Source organism: Moschus berezovskii, chromosome 6 (assembly GCF_049115385.1).
Source record: "Moschus berezovskii isolate FMDL1 chromosome 6, NW_MosBer_1.0, whole genome shotgun sequence".
NCBI classification, from domain to species: Eukaryota; Metazoa; Chordata; class Mammalia; order Artiodactyla; family Moschidae; genus Moschus; species Moschus berezovskii.
Genome location: NC_142465.1, coordinates 108,040,844 through 108,060,605, shown reverse-complemented (window position 1 = coordinate 108,060,605; position 19,762 = coordinate 108,040,844). Strand labels below are relative to the sequence as shown.

The window sequence follows — 19,762 nt, the reverse complement described above, 5'->3', positions numbered from 1 at the left end:
TGTTCCAGACACACCCCAAGCCAAGACTCAGCTCACTAGACTACAGGACACCGTCCCAGGCCAGGGACAGTGACTGCACTGCCCCCTCCTCACCCCCAGAGGGAGGACTTACCACAGGTGAAGTTGGGTCTGCACTCGCCGGGATTGGACAGCATCGGCTGGAGGCCGTCTTCACAGTGAGGCACCGGGGGCAGGTCACAGCTCACCAGGTCACACACTGAGGCCAGAAGAGGGATGGGCCCTCAGGGTCCAGCGAGGCTACTCTTGTGCTAGTGAGTGCCTCCCTACATTTCTACCCATGAGACCGCCATGTTTACACACATGATGACAATGAGATAAAGGTAGAGCTAGAGATGGAGACAGAGGGAGAGCTGGAGATGAAGGCAGAGATGGAGGTGCAGGCAGAGATGGAGGTGCAGGTAGAGATGGAGGTGCAGGTACAGATGGAGGTGCAGGTAGAGATGGAGGTGCAGGCAGAGATGGAGGTGCAGGTAGAGATGGAGGTGCAGGTAGAGATGGAGGAGCAGGTAGAGATGGAGGTGGAGCTAGAGATGGAGGTGCAGCTAGAGATAGAGGTGCAGGTAGAGATGGAGGTGCAGGTACAGATGGAGGTGCAGGTAGAGATGGAGGTGCAGGTACAGATGGAGGTGCAGGTAGAGATGGAGGTGCAGGTACAGATGGAGGAGCAGGTAGAGATGGAGGTGGAGCTAGAGATGGAGGTGCAGGCAGAGATGGAGGTGCAGGTAGAGATGGAGGTGCAGCTAGAGATGGAGGTGCAGCTAGAGATGGAGGTGCAGGTAGAGATGGAGGAGCAGGTAGAGATGGAGGTGCAGGTACAGATGGAGGTGCAGGTAGAGATGGAGGTGCAGGTAGAGATGGAGGTGCAGGTACAGATGGAGGTACAGGTAGAGATGGAGGTGCAGGTAGAGTTGGAGGTGCAGCTAGAGATGGAGGTGCAGCTAGAGATGGAGGAGCAGCTAGAGATGGAGGAGCAGGTAGAGATGGAGGTGCAGGTACAGATGGAGGTGCAGGTAGAGATGGAGGAGCAGGTAGAGATGTAGGTGGAGCTAGAGATGGAGGTGCAGGCAGAGATGGAGGTGCAGGTAGAGTTGGAGGTGCAGGCAGAGATCGAGATGCAGGCAGAGATGGAGGTGCAGGTAGAGTTGGAGGTGCAGGTAGAGATGGAGGTGCAGGTAGAGTTGGAGGTGCAGGTAGAGATGGAGGTGCAGGTAGAGTTGGAGGTGCAGGTAGAGATGGCGATGCAGGTAGAGATGGAGATGAAGGCTGAGAGTCGAGATATAGGTAGAGATGGTGATAGAGGGACAAAGAGGGGGCAGGTTGGGTGATGATAAATAAATATACACATAATAGACAGATAATCAAGAGATAGTTAACAGATAGATGGATCCAAGCTACAGGACCAACTCGCGTTAATTACTCTCATCATCTGCAGGGACTCCAGATCTAGGCCAAGTATCTTGAACCCTCTAGACCTCAGGATCACCTTCTGTAAGGTGGGAAGTCCACCATACAGGGCCAGTCTAAGGCTGTCTTGAAATAATGGTGGCATAGTGCCCGGCACATGGAAGAAGCTTTGTACCATCCATAAATGAAAGCCTTGAACTAAATGACCACCTGTTCCCCCTACTGTTAACAACCCAAGACGGTTGGGATGGGGTCCCAACAGTTTACTAAACTGTTCTTCAGTCAGATCTCCTGACGGGGCTTCTGTTTGTCCTTGATAAATTTCATCAGCATAAAGCAAAGTCTCGTGATTTCTTTTCGAGGTCCTCCTGCTGCCTTGATCTACCTGCTCTCCCTCAAAGATTTTGTTGCTGCAAACTTCACAAGCCTGTGTTTTATGTCTTTGCCTGTACAGCTAAAAAACACCTCGGACAGGATGAGGACAGTGCACTGGAGATTTCCTGTCGTGTGAACCAGAACTCCATCAGCTCTGGATTCATTTAATTATACTGTCATTCCACCGATTAGTCACGATGTAGTTCGCAATCCTATAACAAAGTCCTCTGACAAATAACGTGCTGAAATCAAGGTGCCCGTCCACGTGTGCCCTTCTCCACAGTTACTCTGGCATAACTGTGCCAGTTACTCTGGCATACTCAGTTTTTAAAGGTTATACTCCACTTATCGTTATCATAACATATTGGCTCTATTCCCGGTGCTGTATAGCATGTCCTTGTAGCTTATCTACTGTACACACAGTAGTTTGTATCTCTTAATCCCCCATTTGACGCCTCCCTCTCCCCTCTCCCCACTGGTAACCACTAGCTTGCTCTCTGCATCTGTGAGTCTGTGTCTTTTTTGCTATATTCACTAGTTGGTTGCAGTTTTTAGATTCCACATATAAGTGGTATCACACAGTATTTGTCTTTCTGTCTGACTCACTTCACTGAGCATCATGCCCTCCAGGTCTGTGTTGCTGCAAGTGTTAAATTTTATTCTTTTTATGGCTGAGTAGCATTCCATTGCATGTATGTACCACATCCTTCTGCATTCATCTGTTTGTTTGTTTTTTTTCTGTTTTCTTGGCAGCACGGCACATGGGATTTTAGTTCTCCACCCAAGGATTGAACCCGTGGCCCCTGCAGTGGAAGGACAGAGTCTTAACCCCTGGAACGCCAAGGAGGTCCCTATCCACTCATCTGTTGATGGGCACTTAGGTGGCTTCCATATCTTGCTTGCGGCAAATAAGGCCTCTGTGAACACTGCACCCTATTCTTTCTTAATGCTCTCAAACCTTACATTTGATAAGTCACTGCAGAATCTTTCTAGGAAGCAAATCCTCTTTTCCAGAGGCTACTCTTTCCAGGTTTTAGAAAATCCACCCCTGGCCCCTCCCACCATCCCCTTAAGCACCACCACCTCGCCCTCCCAGGCTGGGCTGCGGTTGGACCTGGAGAAAGGCCGAGGGGTGACACGTACCACACTCGTACTCAGGACAACACTGCTGTGTGCTCTGCCGGAGTCGGGCCACCTCACATGGGCCGCACACAGGCACTGGGGGACAAGAGGCCACAGAAGTCAGAGGAAGAGATGATGGTAACCCCCACCACCCCCTGTCCCCCACAGACTCTCAGCTGGCTGATCGACAAATGAGTCTCCCCGGCACATCCTGCCACCCCGCTCAGATGTGCCCTCAGGATGCCAGGGCTGAGAGTCAAGGTGGGGACAGCAGGAGAGGCCTCCCCGGCCCTCTAACCCAAGAGCTCTACCCACATGCAGAGAGGGGACCCCAGCCCCGAGAGGCAAGGAGAGGGGCTGGCACAGGTAATCCGTGTACGGATCTGGCCCCCTGGCTCTGGAGACGATGGCGGGGGCGGGGGGTGGAGGGGTCTCACCTCCAGCCGAGGGGCAGGGCTGTGTCGTGCAGTTGACCCTCCGCCCGCTGAGGCACGTGCAGATCTGGCAGGGCTGATGGTCCGGGACCCACGTTTCCAGGAGCTGAGGGTCAGAGAGAGTCCAGGAGTTCATGGAAGTCGGGCGTCCCCACCCCTGGCTCTGTCTCCTCAGGTGGGACCCCAGGGTCAGAGCCATGCAGATGAGCCGGGGGGACAGACAGATACCAGGGGGTCCTGAGAAGGAAGAGCCCACGGGGCCGTTCACGTCACTTTCCACACTCGGGGGAAGGGCAAACCACAGGTGTCAGAAAACATGGAGCTTTCACTGCAGCCCTTCTGATGGTGATGCAAAAATGAAGCAAGGCAAGAAAACAGGGACTCTGGTGTCACCCCCTGGCCGCGTCTCAAGCCAGAGAAGAAAGCTGGGCTGCAGCCTGAGAAAATTTCCCTTTGTTTCTGGAACAGACTTCCGACTATGCAGTAGGAACAATGGAAGTGGGGACAGCAAAACTCAGAACCACCACATGGTTGGGTCTGGGAGTGACTCTGGAGACCAGGCTGCAGTTTCCAGATGAAGGGTCGCCTGGGGGCTAACACAGTGACCTTAAGGCTCGAGGTATCCCCGCTGCACAAGGGCTTTGAATCAGGGGATACCCCACTTCTACGTAGGCTTCACCCCTGGGTGCCAATGCCTGGCTTCCTCCCCTGCAAGGTGAGGACCCCCCCAGCCTGCCTCCCAGGACTGTGTGAGGAGTAGAGGGCTGTGAACAGCACAGACTGCAGAGCCAGGAATGGCTCCCTTCAGATTCAGCCATGCAGGAAAATTCCAGCAAAATCACTCCTGAATAAAATGCATTCTTATCCAGCAGCTAAAAGGCCACTAAGAAGTTCCCAGGTTAGGAAGGTCTTACTAATCCCATCTGCCTCCATGGTCCACAATCAGTATCAGCCACTGAGAGGAAGGACATGGGAGAGCTCCAGGTGACCCCTCCCCCGGCTGCCTTCCTCCTGCGGGATTAAACCTCGGAGGCCTCCCTGGACACCATCTGCCCACTGCACACATGTAGCACCCCACATCTGAGGGGCCAGGGCCACGTGGCACAGGTTAGGGCTTTATGTAAACTACTCATTTAATCCTCATTTAATCCTCACCGAAGCCCCACGGCCGGGACATCCTTACTGTCATCCCCACTTGTCCAGGGAGACAGCAGAGGCACCTGCCCGGGTCACATCGTCACAGCACAGAGCTGGAATCCGGACCCAGAATCCACTTTGCAGCACTGTGCTTAGCCGCCTCCCAGTAATGTGTGTGCATGCTCAGTTGCTCAGTTGTGTCCAATTCTTTGCGACCCTTTGGACTATAGCCTGCCAGGCTCCTCTATCTATGGGATTTTTCAGCCAAGAATACTGGGGTGGGTCGCCATTTCCTCTTCCAGGGGATCTTCCCGACCCAGGTATCAAACCCTGAGTCTCCTGCATTGGCAGACAGATTCTTTACCACTGAGCCACCAGGGAAGCCCACAAAAGAAGCAACTATACTCCAATAAAAATTAATTAAAAATAAAAGAAAGGAGATATATATTTACATATTAGTTTTTTTTCTCTCTCTTTTTAAAAATGAACTCCAGACATCTAAAATTTAAGAATGAGTAACACAACTTTCCAACTCTCCTGGGCAACATCACAATAGACGACCAAAATCAGGTGTTAACCTCCTTTTCCAGGGATTTCCATTGTCCTGGGAAGCTCTTCAGGCCAGAGAATCTATGGCTCCTGAAAAAGCCCTTGTAGGCCTCCAAGGCTGAGCTTCGAAAAGGCCCTGAGGCCGCACACCTGGAGGGTTATGCAGCCAACTGGCCGGCAGAGGGCACTCCTGCATCAGGACAAGCCGACTTCTGATGACTCCTGAGATGGCAGCCCTGTCTCAGACCCCAGGTTCCAGAGCTGGTACAGTACTGTTACCTGGACAGAACAGGTAAGCCAGATGGCTGCAGTTAAAGATTAAATAAAGATGACAGGAGAACGGCCTGCAGAGAGTACAGCAAGGGGAAACAGAAGTCTTCAGAACCCAGGGACTCAGCAAGTCACAAGCACCGTCCACCGCAGCCAGGATTTGAGAAAAGATGCAAAAGAACTGACACCAGAGATCAGGGAGGGAACTGGGCTCAGGGCGGACCAACAAGGTAATGGACGCAGTCCTAGAGGGGCTAGAGCAGTGCTTGGCCAGCACAGTGGGGTGGGGGATCCCCAAAACTGATGGGAGGACAGCCCATGCACGGGGGCTCTGGATTCCTCCAGTGTGTGTATGTATGTGTGTGTGTGTCTGCGACCCCATGGACTACAGCCCTCCAGGCTCCTCTGTCCGTGGGATTCCTCCGGAGCCCACTATAAAGGCAGAGTGCATTTGTAACATAAACAAGAGCTATGGAAACTGGTAAATATTTTGCCCTTCCGATATTAGCACGAGGGATTTCTACCCTGAATTATTTCCCCAAAGAAAAGTTTTCTAGGCTTTAGTTTTCAGTTTAAAGAAAATTCATTTAATGGGAATGCTCTTCATATTAGATTTTTATTCTTTCTCTGCTATGAGAATAATGACATTGCAGGTGGCTGGATAATTTTTTTTATCCGTTTAAACTATATTTTCCAAAATAACTAACACTGGCTGTGTTCCCTTCATAGTGTTTTATTAACTGATTTTATGTTGCTTGGTTTTAAAATATATTCATAAGACCGTTTCTACATCAAAGTACCACACTGTTTGAACGCCCTCTTCATATGATCTGGATACATATTCCAATGAGTTGGACTGAAGGGTCGGGAGCAGTGAAAAGCAGAAACAGGGTCAGAGAGAAGGAGTAGGGAAGGAGCTGGGGACACTATGGCAAAATTCACAAGCCTCCTGCTTTCAGGATCCTACAGACATCTGATTCATGGAACCAGAAAAACAAACTTGACATTTCTTCCAATCCCAGCATGCCAAGGAAGGGAGTAGAGACCATTTCTGCCTCCCTCTGAGAATACCTGCCACCAACAGCAAAGCCAGCCTGAAATGACCACTGGGTGTCAGCTCCCTCTGGCAATGGTACATGTCATCTGTGCCCAGTAGGAGCCTAGGACCATGCAAGTCAGGGGGAGCAATGTAAGGTTTTGTCAACTCTTTAGGGGAATATCCGGGAAGATCCCCCAGAGAAGAGAATGACAACCCACTCCAGTATTGCCTGGAGAACTCCATGGACAGAGGAGCCTGGTGGCTACCATCCATGGGATCATGAAGAGTCGGATACTACTGAGCAATGAACACTTTCACTTCCGGTACAGACAGTCACTTAATTTAGCAAGTTGAAATATGGCAGTAGAGAGTGGGCTTCCCTCTTGTTCATCGACTACACTGTGAGAACAGAATGGGTTCAACTAGGACAAAACCCAACAACAAAACAGAGCCACTGGAACCATCCAAGGAATAGCCTAATGGACATGCGCTGACACGGACACCCGGTCAGCTCAGAGTTTAGCTCACAGTTCCAGTGAGATCTGTGGCAAGCTTAGGACACTAAGGGTTGACCTGGGGTAGTGAATAGGGCCTTTTTAAATCACCGCTTGCCATCTGAGCCACAGTTCCGTCGTCCATTCAGTGAGATGTGTAATAATCACCCTATGGAGTCTGGGGGGAGAACCAAGTGAAACGGTCCACTTCCTGGCTTGTAATGTCAGGGACAGAATCGTGTAGTCACGGATACACTGTTCTCGTCATTCTCCAGTTGGTTAGCTAGCGTCACATACATTCTCCTCGTTGTGACTAAACACAGTTAAGTCATCAGCCAGGTTCCCTTAGTGATGAAGGTGTTCCCCGGTGATGATGGAGATGTTAGGCCTTGAGTGTGGCTCACGGTGATAGAACACATCCTCCTTCTCTAGAAGCCAAACAAGCTCCCCTCTAGCACGCTCCGTGGTATCGCTGCCAGAATGAAGGGCAGGACCATACCCATGCCCACAGACACACACTGCCCCAGAGACTACAGGATACACGTGGGCAACTCTGGAGAGGAGTGACTGCCATCTGAGGCCAAGATGTTGGTAAATAAATCGCCTTTCAAAATAATGACTCCTAAAGGGCTAAAGGGATTGATGACTTGACGACTCAATGGCTTCCAAGCAACTCAGCTTAAAGGAGACCTAGCCGAAGGGTAACTTTTATATCAGAAAGAGCAAGCTCTAGGCAGTCAGGCGGAGCTTCAGATATTGACTCCAGCTCCCAACCCATCACCTACAAACTGCATCCGTGGGCAGGGGACCAAGTTCACTAAACTTTCATTTTCTCAAAGAGGTTTCGTGAGTATTTATAAGATGATGTAAGATAGCGAAGTGTGTTCTGTGGGACCCTAGTCCAAGGGGATGCTACACACACACATACAACATATACACACTCTAGTCCAAGGAGATACTATATACATACATACACACCCTAGTCCAAGGGGATGCTACACACACACACATATACACACTCTAGTCCAAGGAGATACTATATACATACACACACATCCTAGTCCAAGGGGATGCTACATACACACACACACACACACACACACACACACACACTCCACCACACACATTGGATTAGCCAGAAAGTTCATTAGGGTTTTTTCATAACACCTTATGGAAAAACAGGAACGAACTTTTTGGCTAACCCAATACAATTCCATGGTCTAATAAGTCTGAGAAGCAAAACCTGGCAATAGACATCAGCACATCAAAAGCTCTAAAGAAAGAAACTGTCTAACTTGCTTAGCTAATGTATTTTCATCCCCTCTTATTGACAGTAACTGTCAATACCCGGCCTGCAAAACAACCTTGGAATGTTTAAAGATAAATACAGAGTGCCTAGTACAATGCAAGGCACATAATATATCTTAAAAATGGTGAAAAGTGAAAAAGTGTTAAGTCACTCAGTCGTGTCCAACTCTTTGTGACCCCATGGACTGTAGCCCACCAGGCTCCTCTGGCCATGGAATTCTCCAGGCAAGAATACTGGAGTGGATAGCCATTCCCTTCTCCAGGGGATCTTACTGACCCAGGGATCGAACCTGGGTGTCCTACATTGGAGGCAGATTATTTACCATCTGAGCCATCAGGGAACCCCCTAATAATGGTAGACATCACTATATAAAATATTCTTTTCCCATCCCCTCCTGGGTTCCCAGCATTCCACTTATGTGAATATAATCATAAAAAATAGTGCTAATAGGAACTTCCCTGGTGGTCCAATGGTAAAGACTTTGCCTTCCAATGCAAGGAGTACAGGTTTGACTCCTGGTCAAGAAACTAAGACCCCACATGTCTTGTGACCAAAAAACAGAAACAGTAATGCAACAAATTCAATAAAGACATCAAAAAATGTTTTTTAAAAAATAGTACTCATAGTAATAATGGGTTGTTACACTCTGCTGTTTAATCACACAGCTAACCCACAGTAGACTGGTATTTGAACCAAGGTGCGCCTGACCCCAAGTCTTTATGCCATGCTGCTTCCCCATCCCTCAGGGATGCCTGGAATAGCCGAGCCCTGCTGCCAAGGTTGGAAGGGGCCAATCATGGGTCAATGCTTCTGCCACTGAGCCAGGGAGAAGCGGCCCCCTTGGGGAGGGGTGACTCCTACCTGGTGCCGGATGCCATCGTCACCGACGCACTGGGTGCAGGCCTCCTCGGGGACACAGCTGCCTTCCAGCATCACTTGGTGTGGAGGGCAGAAGCAGCCTTCCGAGGGATGGTCCCCACAGGAGCTCGAGTTGCCCTCACACTGCCGGGGGCAGCCACTCTCACAGTGGTTGTAGACCAGGGAAGGTGGACAGGACACAGCTGCAGACAGAGAAGGGGGTGATTCTCAGGGCCCACAGCAACCAGAGGGAAGCAGGTACCACTGATTCAAGGTGGCTGGATCATCCGACAAGTTTGCTGGGATGGAAACTAGCCAGTTTCCACCAATTTTCACTCTCTCCATCTTCCATAGAAACAAGACTTTCAAGCTGGGCACATGACCACCCAGAATAAAGACTACATTTCCCAGCATCTTTTGCCACTAAGTGTAGTCACATGGCTAAGTTCTGACCAATGAACTGTTAGAGCAAGTGTAGACTCTTACGCAGCTTCTAGGAATCTATTTTTGAAAGACAGCTGTGCCTCTGGCCCTTCTCCTTCCTTCCCTTCATCCTGCTCCTTGGAACCTGGGTGTGATGGCCAGAGCTCCATCTTAAAGCACGAGAAAAGAAGCAAACCCACGCGAGGACGGAGCAGAGAACTAGAACCCACTTTGAAATCCGGAAGGAGCTGAAGCCGCCCGCCTCTGGTCTGCTGTGTGACAGAATTTTACTTCTTCCTCACTTGCAGCCAAATTTAACCCCACCTGATGATGTGAACCTGTGATCCTTAGGAAATTCTGTGGTTCTCTTTTGAATACAGGTATATTTAACGCTTTAGAAATTCTCTTCAACTTAAAAAAAAAGGAACCCACAGCTACGGAGGGATGTCCTGGGAGAGAAGCTACAAAGTGACCCACTTCTCCCACGCTGGTCCTCCCCAACTCCTTCCTCGCATTTTCAAGGTGCCCAGGCATGTGGTAGAGAAGATTTCCAAGGATTTAGACCACCAAAGACTTTCCTCACGCATGCGTTCAAGTTGCTTCAGTCATGTCTGATTCTTTGCGACCCCATGGACTGTAGCCCACCGGGCTCCTCTATCCATGGGATTCTCCAGGTAAGAATACTGGAGTGGGTTGCCATGCTCTCCTCCAGGGGATCTTCCCCACCCAGGGATCCAACCCGCATCTCTTGAATCTCCTGCATTGGCAGCCAGGCTCTTTACCACTAGCACCACCTGGGGAGTCCAAATGCACAACAAATTGCCAGGAGGTACAAGAATTAATAAATAGAGAAGTTGCAATCAGTAACTCAGAAACTAACATTTTTCCCTTGATTGGCAGGCAGAGTGAAAGGAGGCAGTATCAGCCAGAGGGATTCATAAAACCAGAGCCCCAACACACCTAGGGGTTTGATAGGGACAGTGTAAAGGAACAAAGTAGGTGATGAAATAGTTAATCCCACTAGAGGACTGTAAGTGGGGAAAATATCAGAGACCCCTGTAAGTTAATGATGACTCAGAAAGCAGGTTTGCTTAACCACAAAACCAAGAAGGCTTGCTTAGCAACAAAACCAATAGAAACACGAGACATGTCCCCAGATAATAAAACAGTGGTGGCATGAGCCCCACATCCTGCCCAGTGAACTCAGTAAGTTTATGATCCCTAGGACATGCTCTCTGCACACATAAAAAACAATTTGTGGACCCAGCTTGACCAGGTAGGGACAAGAAAACCCTGCTCAACCTGGAGGAGGAGCTGATGATAGAAGCATGACATCTACTCAAGAAGACAGGGAAGGTCTTCCCCCCCGGCCTCCCCTCTTCTCCTTTGATTATAAAACTGGAGTCCAGTAAGTTCTTGGGGGTGGGCACCCCCTTGCCCACTTGCTTGTAAAACCTCACATGTGTCCTGTTCTAATAAATCACTTCTTATCTATCATTTTGCCTCTCAGTGAATTCCTTCTGTGCTGAGACATAGAGGACTTGGTACAGGAGCTCTTCAGAGCCACCCACCCCCACAAATGACACCAAACCATTTCAAGTTATCTAGTCATCTAGTTCAACTATCATTTCAAGATGCAGAAGCTGAGGTCCAGAAAGACTAAGGAAATAGCTGATCACCAAGATGAGCTGAGGCTAGGATGCCCAAGTCCCCCAGCCCCAGTTAAAGCTGAGACAGCATAATAATCATAAACTCAGAGACTCTGAGATGCTTGCACACATTCATTTCCCTCAAAAATAAAAATAAACATGTGCCAAGTCCAGGTAAGGAAGCTGACGGTGGGGAGGCGTCTACACTAGCAATCCCACGGTATCACTAATGAAGAAGCTTCTTGGTATTTGAATGGTAAAATTCCACTCACATTTCTAAATCCTGCTCAGGAATGGCTTGCTCTGGGAGCCTTTGCTAAAGCCTGGTGCAAGTCCAAGTTCAAGGTGACTGCTTATTCTGTACTTCGCTGGGGCCTAGATGTGTCTTATTGTTGTTCAGCAGATAAGTCGTGTCCGACTCTTTGTGATCCCATGGACTGCAGCATCCCAGGCTTCCCTGTCCTTCACTCTCTCCCGGGGTTTGCTGAAACTCATGTCCATTGAGTTGGTGATGCCATCCATTGTGTCTAATACATTAAAGTCACATGTGCAGGAACTGCAGAAATACTGATAGAAAGGACCATGCTTTCATTTACCTAGAAACTCATTACACAGAAATCCTATGTTCAAATTACCTGTACATCTACCATCTTACTTGACCCTGAATGGAATCCTAGGGAACAGGAAAGGCAGAGATTTTGATCTCCATGGCCCAGATTTTAAAAATATGAGGTTTCAGAGAGGCTGAGCAGGCTTCCCATTCGTCATTCTTCACAGCATTTGGGGGAGCCTGTGGAGACTCACCACAGAAATCGGGGGTCCTCCAGTCGACACACACCCCCTTGGTCCGGCAGAGGTGGGCGTAAGAGGCAATGGCTTCACACACTTGCTCCTGGTGGCAACTGTCCTGCTGGCACATGGCGTGAAATGTGGCCGGAGCAAGGACCTTGTGGCACTCAGCAAATAGCTCAGAGAGGAGGACCTGGCAGCGGGAGCCCTGGGAGACGGGGCACAGCTCCTCAGGGTCCAGCGGGCACGTCTGCCCTGGCTGCTGCACTGTCCACTCCTGGACCAGTGTCTTCCAGTCCGCAGTGACCGTGCCATCCCTCAGCATGAAGTCATTGGCCCCGTTCTCATCACAGAACCCTAGAGAAACCAGGAGAGACATGGTTGAGAGCCCAAAGCCAGCTTCTGATGCTGGAGGCTTGGTCATTCTCCAACCCTGCCAGCATCTGAGCCCACTACTGGACCCAGAAATGGCAGTAGCCAAGGGTCCTGAGATTAGAGCAAGGAAGTCGTACATCACAAGGAAGAGGCAGATGACAATCTTACCACAGAGACCGTACGTCTTTGAGGCAGAGATCTTGGGGCTCAGCTGCAGCTGGAACTCGTTGTTTTGTGGGGTGAAGGTGAGGATGTGGCCCAAAAGGTTGAATCTGACTTCAAACATGATGGTACCATAGACTCTGACCTCCATGTCCCCACCCAGGTAAGGGACAGAGACCAGTCTCCCATTCACCATCACCTGTCCAAAGGAGAAAAGCCCCATCAGTAGTCATGGCAACGAGGAATCCTAGGATTTCACTGGTAGTCTCTTTCCACAGTTCATGACAGTCCCGACACATTCATCCTACTCAACTCCAGTTATCCACAAACTTGGGCACTGGCCGGCAGCTCTTCTCGGATACAGGGGCTCTACAGAGCTTGGCAGAAGAGTGGACTCTTAGAAAGCTAAACAGCAAGCCAGGCATCTGGAACCCAAAAGCCCAGGGGTTAAAGGAAACCTTGAGTCCATCTGCACTCAACAGGGAAGACTGACTCCTCAAGACAGGCTGGGGAAGTTGCCATTTTGCCAACTCACTGGTGCCCTATCTCCAGGAGCATCTAATAGGAACACTTCAATCTTTATTTTATTTTGGTCACCAGATCTACAGAGGCCCTACAATATATCACATCAAACCTGTTAAAATACACTCACATCCCATGATGGCTGTAATTTTTGCTGTAAAAATTTTGGAAGGCTTTTTATCTTTTTGAATTTTAAACATTTGGCTCTGAGCTACTCATATAATATATGACGAGCTGTGATTTTTTTTTCAGCAATCACTGTGCATGTTCAAGAAGTCTTGCAAGAGGAGAAGGTCTAACCCTTAAGTTGCTTTCATGTAATGAAATATTTATTATTTCCAAAAGAACATGTAAAGAAGTTGCATGATACAACCTCTTGTAAACATGTCATCAAACATTTATTTTGATCAGTTTTGCAGTTTTCTTTTTGAGTTTTGGGGCCACACATTTTGCTTGGGCCCTAAGTATTTTCAAAGGCTTTTATCTAGGCCCTAAATATTCTCCTTCAGAAGGCTGGCAGGTCCTAACCTAGGTACGGGGCACAAAATGCCTGCTGGACAAACAGCCTGGTGTCAACCCCAATCTTCTATTAGTGCAAAAAACTGGCACCCCATTGACAATGTAATGCTACTGAAATCAAACCCTCTCTGGGACTTCCCTGGTGGTCCAGTGGCTAAGACTCCATGCTCCCAATGCAGGGGGCCTAGGTTCAATCCCTGGTCAGGGAACTAAAATCCCGCATGCCACAACTAAAGATTCCACATGCCACAACTAAGAGTTTGGCGAAGTCAGATAAAGAAATATTTCTTAAAAAAAAAAAAGAAAGAAAATAGACCCTTTCTTCCAAATCTGGGCCCAGAACAACAAGAAATCACACCAGAAGGAAGATGCAATAAGCCCCTCCTACAAAGACAGCACCCTGCTAATCAGGCAGAAGTTCAAGTCTCCACACAGGAGCACCAGCTAAAACCAACTGCCACCAGGTCCATGGGGCTTCCCCAAGGGCCCTACCACAGGACCATGGAAAACACCTCTTACCTCCATGTTGCTGCGGAGCTCAACTGAGAGGCCATTCTGCTTCACCTCCACAGATTTCATGCAGGCCTGCCTCACCCCAGCACTGCAGAATCCGTTATGGAGAATCACCTCCAAGTCCTGCTCCTTGCTGTGAAACAGAACGTATGAGCAGTTGCCGGTCAGCTTGAAATTCCGTCCATCAAAGGTCACGATGTGCCGAGTGGAGCTGCCTGTGCACACACCTGGGCGAGAAAGCAAAGGATGGGTACGACCTGAGCGGACTCCCACCCATGCGAAGAGGCAGCCGCGTGCAGATATCCAGAGCTGAGAGTTGAATGGGCTTTTTGAAGCCACAGAGGCAAATTTCTTCCTTTTTACAGACTAGGAAACTGATTCTGAGAGGTAGAACAGCTTAGGTAACACTTGGCCATTAAATATGTTCCTAGGGAAGGTTTAGAAGGACAAGGATTCCATTAAAATGTGGCAAATTATGGAGCCATACTTCCAAAAAATATAAACGTGCAAAGTTAACGCTCTCCTCCACAAGGATGTCTTGGCCCAGGAAACAAAGTGAGGTTCCAGGGGTGTTAGGACACATTGAAACCACAACAAGCTAAGCAAACCATGAGCTCATGACTTCACTGGAAAGGAAGTTCCCCTAAAGGCGCACGTGTCTTTTCAGCTACCAAGTGACTAATGGTACACATGGTCATGTTGACATGATCCCTTAAGAGACCCTGCAAAAGAAATATTCCTGAAGCCAAAACAATCAGTGGGGTCTCGACCCAACCTCGTCTGCCACTCATTCAGCCACACCATCAGCAAACTCTCAGGGTTTCTATTAAAACACCACTTGGGAAGACTAATCATCTTGCAACTATGTCAGATGATTCCATAAAAATCTCCCCAGTGGACCACGGGCCATGAATAAAGGAAATAAGTCCTGAATATTCATTGGAAGGACTGAGGCTAAAGCTCCAATACTTTGGCCACCTGATTAGAAGAACTGACTCACTGGAAAAGACCCTGATCCTGGGAAAGATTGAAGGCAGGAGGAGATGGGGACGACAGAGGACGAGCTGGTTGGATGGCATCACTGACTCAATGGACATGAGTTTGAGCAAGTTCTGGGAGTTGGTGATTGACAGGGAAGCCAGGCATGTTGCAGTCCATGAGGTCACAAAGAGTTGGACACGACTGAGTGACTTAACTGAACTGATGAACCAGAGTCATACATGATCTGAAAACTAATCTCAGAGACCTCAGTAAAGTTGGAAATGAGCCTTCCAGACAAACCATGACCACGTCTACGGTGGTGAAGAAACGGAAACCAAGAACTGAGAGGCAGATCCAGGGTGTCAGCAAGGACTCACTAACACCACCCTTGCTCTCCGCCAGGCCCAGGAGACCTCCACAGCAAGAGTGACCCATATACCAATGCAGCACAGTCCCTGGCAAATGATACACCATCAGTCAGGGCTGATCGGCTCCCAGATGCTCTTCTACTCAAAGTTCCCCACATCCTGGGAAGCCAATCACATCCAAGTGACAGTTCTGAATGCTACCACCCCACTGACATCCACGATGTAAGTGTTCCCAGACACCCCAGCTGGGGTACCATAAAGTCTTTTTTAAAAAGAAAATATCTATCTGGTCTCAGTTGCCACATGTAGGTAGGATCTTTCAGTTGCAGCATGTGGATTCTAGTTCTCCAATCAGGGATCGAACCCCGGGCTCCTCCATTGGGGGTGTGGAGCCTGAGCCACTGGACCACCAGGGAAGTCCCTGTGGCCAAGTCTTAAGCAGTCCAGCCCCAGCTGCCACAAGAACGTAGTAAGTCCCAAGGAAAAGAAATGGCGTTAAGTTGGCAGGTTAGTGGGAGTAGCTTTGCCACCAAAATGACTTAACTTCTGTGATCCTCTCCTATCTGCTCTGCTCTCTTTGAACCAACAGGGTGACTTCTGGGCATATCTTTCGATAGACTTCTGACACTGAGAATCATGTGAATGCCTCACACACAGAAGGCAAACAAATGGAATCAACCAGGATGGCGGAGAGGAAAATTCAAGATGGAACACAAACAGGTACAAAATCAAATGAATGGTAATGAATAATGTGAGTACACAGCAGGGAAGGTAGAAACTAACCTAAATAATGTTGGTGAAAAAATTTACTCTGCACCCAAAGTGAAAGTCGTTCAGTCATGTCTGACTCTTTGCAACCCCATGGACTATGGAATTCTCCAGGCCAGAATACTGGATTGGGTAGCCTTTCCCTTCCCCAGTGGATCTTCCCAACCCAGGGATTGAACCCAGGTCTCTCACATTGCAGGTGGATTCTTTACCAGCTGAACCACCAGGGAAGCCCAAGCACACTGGAGGGTGTAGCCCATCCCTTCTCCAGTGGATCTTTCCGACCCAGGATTCAAACTGGGGTCTTCTACATTGCAGGCAGATTCTTTGCCAGCTGAGCTACCCGGGAAGCCCTGCACAAATGTACACTCTAGTTAGTATATTCGGTTTTCATAAAGATATTAGTTAACAATTCTGTTTTTGTGGGTTTTTTGGTTTTTTTTAGCTGCATGGCATGTGGGATTTTGATTCCCAACCAGGGATCAAACCCACACCTCTGCATTGGAAGCATGACGTCTTAACCACTGGACTGCCAGGAAACTTCCTTGGCAGCAAATCTGAAACTACTTTGTGTGTATTTTATATACAGTTTACAAAGGAATGAAGGCCCAGGGTTGCTCTAAAAGTGCTCAAACTTCTATATGGTAAGGAGGACACCTAAAGAGAGACCAAGAGAGAGCCTGTGTGCAGGGTTGAATGCAAAAGCAAATAAATAACAAAACAAAGCAAATCGGAAGGATGGCAGTATGAAGCAGTGGGCAGGCAAAGAATATAGAATACACAACTGATATCAAAGGAAAACTTGGGAGAGCTGGCAAGAAAAAGCAGCTGCCTTAAACACCTGTCAGGCCAGAACACAGGGCCCTCCCATGGAAGCACCAGTCATGTAAGAACTTGAGAATCCACTTCCAGCCCCACCATCCCCAGAGGCAGGTGGTCCATGCTGGGATCAGGGAGGCTTTTCAGCTCTAACTCAAGTTCAAAGTCTTATTTATTACCAGGAGCAGGCATCTAACCAGTATTCTTGCCTGGAAAATCCATGGACAGAGGAGCCATGAGGGCTACAGTTCATGGGATTGCAAAGAGTTGGACACGACTGAGCGACTGAGCAAGAGGCTGAGCTGAGTACTGACCTCAGAAAATCAATTCTTTCCTCTGGCTATGCATTATCTGGGGATGTGCCCTCCAAAAGGCACAGGAAGGAGATAGAGAGCCCTGGAATGGGATGGAAACATGTCCCAAGGACAGGAGAGTGAGGGAACATGAGTGGTAGGGACAGGAGATAGCCCTCTGGTCTACCTCTTGGCACAGACAAGCAAAAGGTACCAACCCCTGAACACTGCTCAGGCTAAGGAAGCAAAGGACTCACAGGGACAGGCCCAGCGGCAGCCACAGGCTTCCTCCATCCTGAGCGGGGCCTGGCCGTCGGGGCATGATGGCTGTGGCCCCTGATCACAGTTGACCCGGTGACTCTTCAGCAAGGTCTGGCCATCTGGCAGGCAAGTCACTGTGTGGCACTGATCCAGCAAGGTCCAGACGTCCCCAGGCTGCAGAGAAAGAACCAAGTTCAGGCAGGGGCTGGAGTGAGGCACTTCAACATCCGCTAGGCAACTAACCCTCCCACTCTCAGGAGACACAGAACCTGCAACTTGGGCCTGAATGGCAAGGAGACAAGATACAGAACATGAGATTTACAGATGGGTCCACTCCCATCCCCAACCAAAATTTTTTAATTTTTTATTTATTTATTTACGCTTTTACTATTACTTCATGTTAGGTCTTTGCTGCTGTGTGGGCTTTCTCTAGCTGTGGCAAGCGGGGGCCACTGTCTAGTTACGGTACATGGGTCTCATTGTGGTGACTTCTCCTGTTGTGGAGCACAGGCTCTAGGGTGTGCGGGCTTCAGTAGTTGCAGCTCCCAGGCTCCAGAGCACAGGCTTAATAGTTATGGCCTATGGGCTTGGTTGCTCCAGGGCATATGGGATCTGCCTGGATCAGGGATCAAACCTGTGTCTCCTGCCTTAGCAGGCAGATTCTTTACCAGTGAGCCCCCAGGGAAGCCCCCAATTTTTAAAAAAAGAACAACTTTTGGACCCAGACCAAAGGAGGAAACGTTAACCAGGGGGTCGAGGACCCCAAATATACATTCCTGATCTTTCCTTCAAAGCCAACAGAAAGGAACTTACCCTCCTCTCATTCCCGTCCTCATCCACGCAAACACTGAGGAACCCTGAAACAGACACAAATCAGACCTCTGTCCCCACCCACCACCCAGAAATTCTGAGCCATTCACTCAGCTATCTGGCTAGTCCTTGAAGCTGGATTAACTCTGAAAAGAACGTGAGTGAAATGAGCAGTGAGGATTCAGGTACGGGAGATTAGAAGGCAGTCATGCTGTGGTTCTTCAGGCAAACATTGTGGGGTGCTTTTTTTTTTTGGCTTTGCCTTATGGCTTGCAGGATCTTAGTTCCCTGACCAGGGAGCAAGTCCATGCTCCCAGCAGTGGGAGCGTACAGTCCTAACCACTGGATCGCCAGAGAATTCCATAAGCTTTGTGGTTGTTAGTCATTATAGTGATACAACAGAAATAACATGGCAACAACTACAATCAATATCTTCTTGTCCTCTTTTCTATGTATTGATATTAATAGATCAGTGCCTAGTAAGAAGAGGGAAATGAGACAAGATCCTGAAACCTCAAAAGAGATCTTCAAAATTCCTACCAAGAGAGCTATCATCTAGCAAGACAGGGCAATAACTCCTAGTAGGTTTGGACTCACACCTAATTATATTAGGAAAATACAAAAAAAAGCAAGTTTAAAAAATATCATGTATGCAGAAAAAAAGGAGATCAATCCAGTCAATCCTAAAGGAAATCAACCCGAATATTCATTGGAAAGACTGATGTTGAAGCTGAAGCTCCAACACTTTGACCACCTGATGCAAAGAGCTGACTCACTGGAAAAGACCTTGATGCTGGGAAAGATTGAAGGCAGGAGGAAAAGGAGACGACAGAGGATAAGACGACTGGATGGCATCACAATTCAATGGACATGAACTTGTGCAAACTCCAGGAGATAGTGAAGGACAGGGAAGCCTGACATGCTGCAGTCCATGGGGTCACAGAGAGTCAGACACAACTTGGCCACTGAACAGCAATGGTAAAAACAAAAGGCTTCTAACCCTAAATCAACTTAAACTATGGTAGTTTGATGTTAGATTCTATGTTACCATATTTCTTTTTTTAATTTTTTCATTTTCTTTTTTATTGAAGTATTTAGTTGATTGACAATACTGTGTCCATTTCAGGTATACCACAAAGGGATTGCTATTTTTTTTAGATTACATTCCGTTATAGATTATTACAAGATCTTGAATATAAATCTCCATGCTATACAGTAGATTATATATACAGTAAACCTGTGTTGCTTTTCTAAAGCCTTTTACACCCATGCTGAGGATGAGTGCAGGGCCTGGAGAAGAGGTCCATGACCTGTGGATATTGGGGTTCCCTGCCTCTGCCTTCCATTTCTTTGTCCAGAAGCCCCATCCATAGTGAGCAAGGACAGTAAGGAGGGAAGGAGGTATATACATAGAGAACTTTCTGGCAGCCCCTTGGAGGTTTGTCTTACAATCTCCCACAAGCAGAAATTTATAGATCATGGCCTATAAAGCAGTCTC

The 19,762-nt window shown here is 48.5% G+C and overlaps 1 protein-coding gene across 1 annotated transcript in view; it reads right to left on the bottom strand.

Moving 5' to 3' along the window:
* Nucleotides 1-19,762, bottom strand: part of VWF (von Willebrand factor) — a 124,839-nt gene that overhangs the window by 20,770 nt on the left and 84,307 nt on the right. The window contains exons 33-41 of the mRNA XM_055394198.2: nt 18,268-18,311; nt 17,451-17,628; nt 13,971-14,191; nt 12,417-12,609; nt 11,889-12,230; nt 9,016-9,215; nt 3,360-3,462; nt 2,944-3,018; nt 113-217 (exon numbers count right to left, since the gene is read on the bottom strand). Of these exons, the coding sequence (XP_055250173.2) occupies nt 113-217; nt 2,944-3,018; nt 3,360-3,462; nt 9,016-9,215; nt 11,889-12,230; nt 12,417-12,609; nt 13,971-14,191; nt 17,451-17,628; nt 18,268-18,311 (1,461 nt within the window). The remainder of the gene's footprint in view (nt 1-112; nt 218-2,943; nt 3,019-3,359; nt 3,463-9,015; nt 9,216-11,888; nt 12,231-12,416; nt 12,610-13,970; nt 14,192-17,450; nt 17,629-18,267; nt 18,312-19,762) is intronic.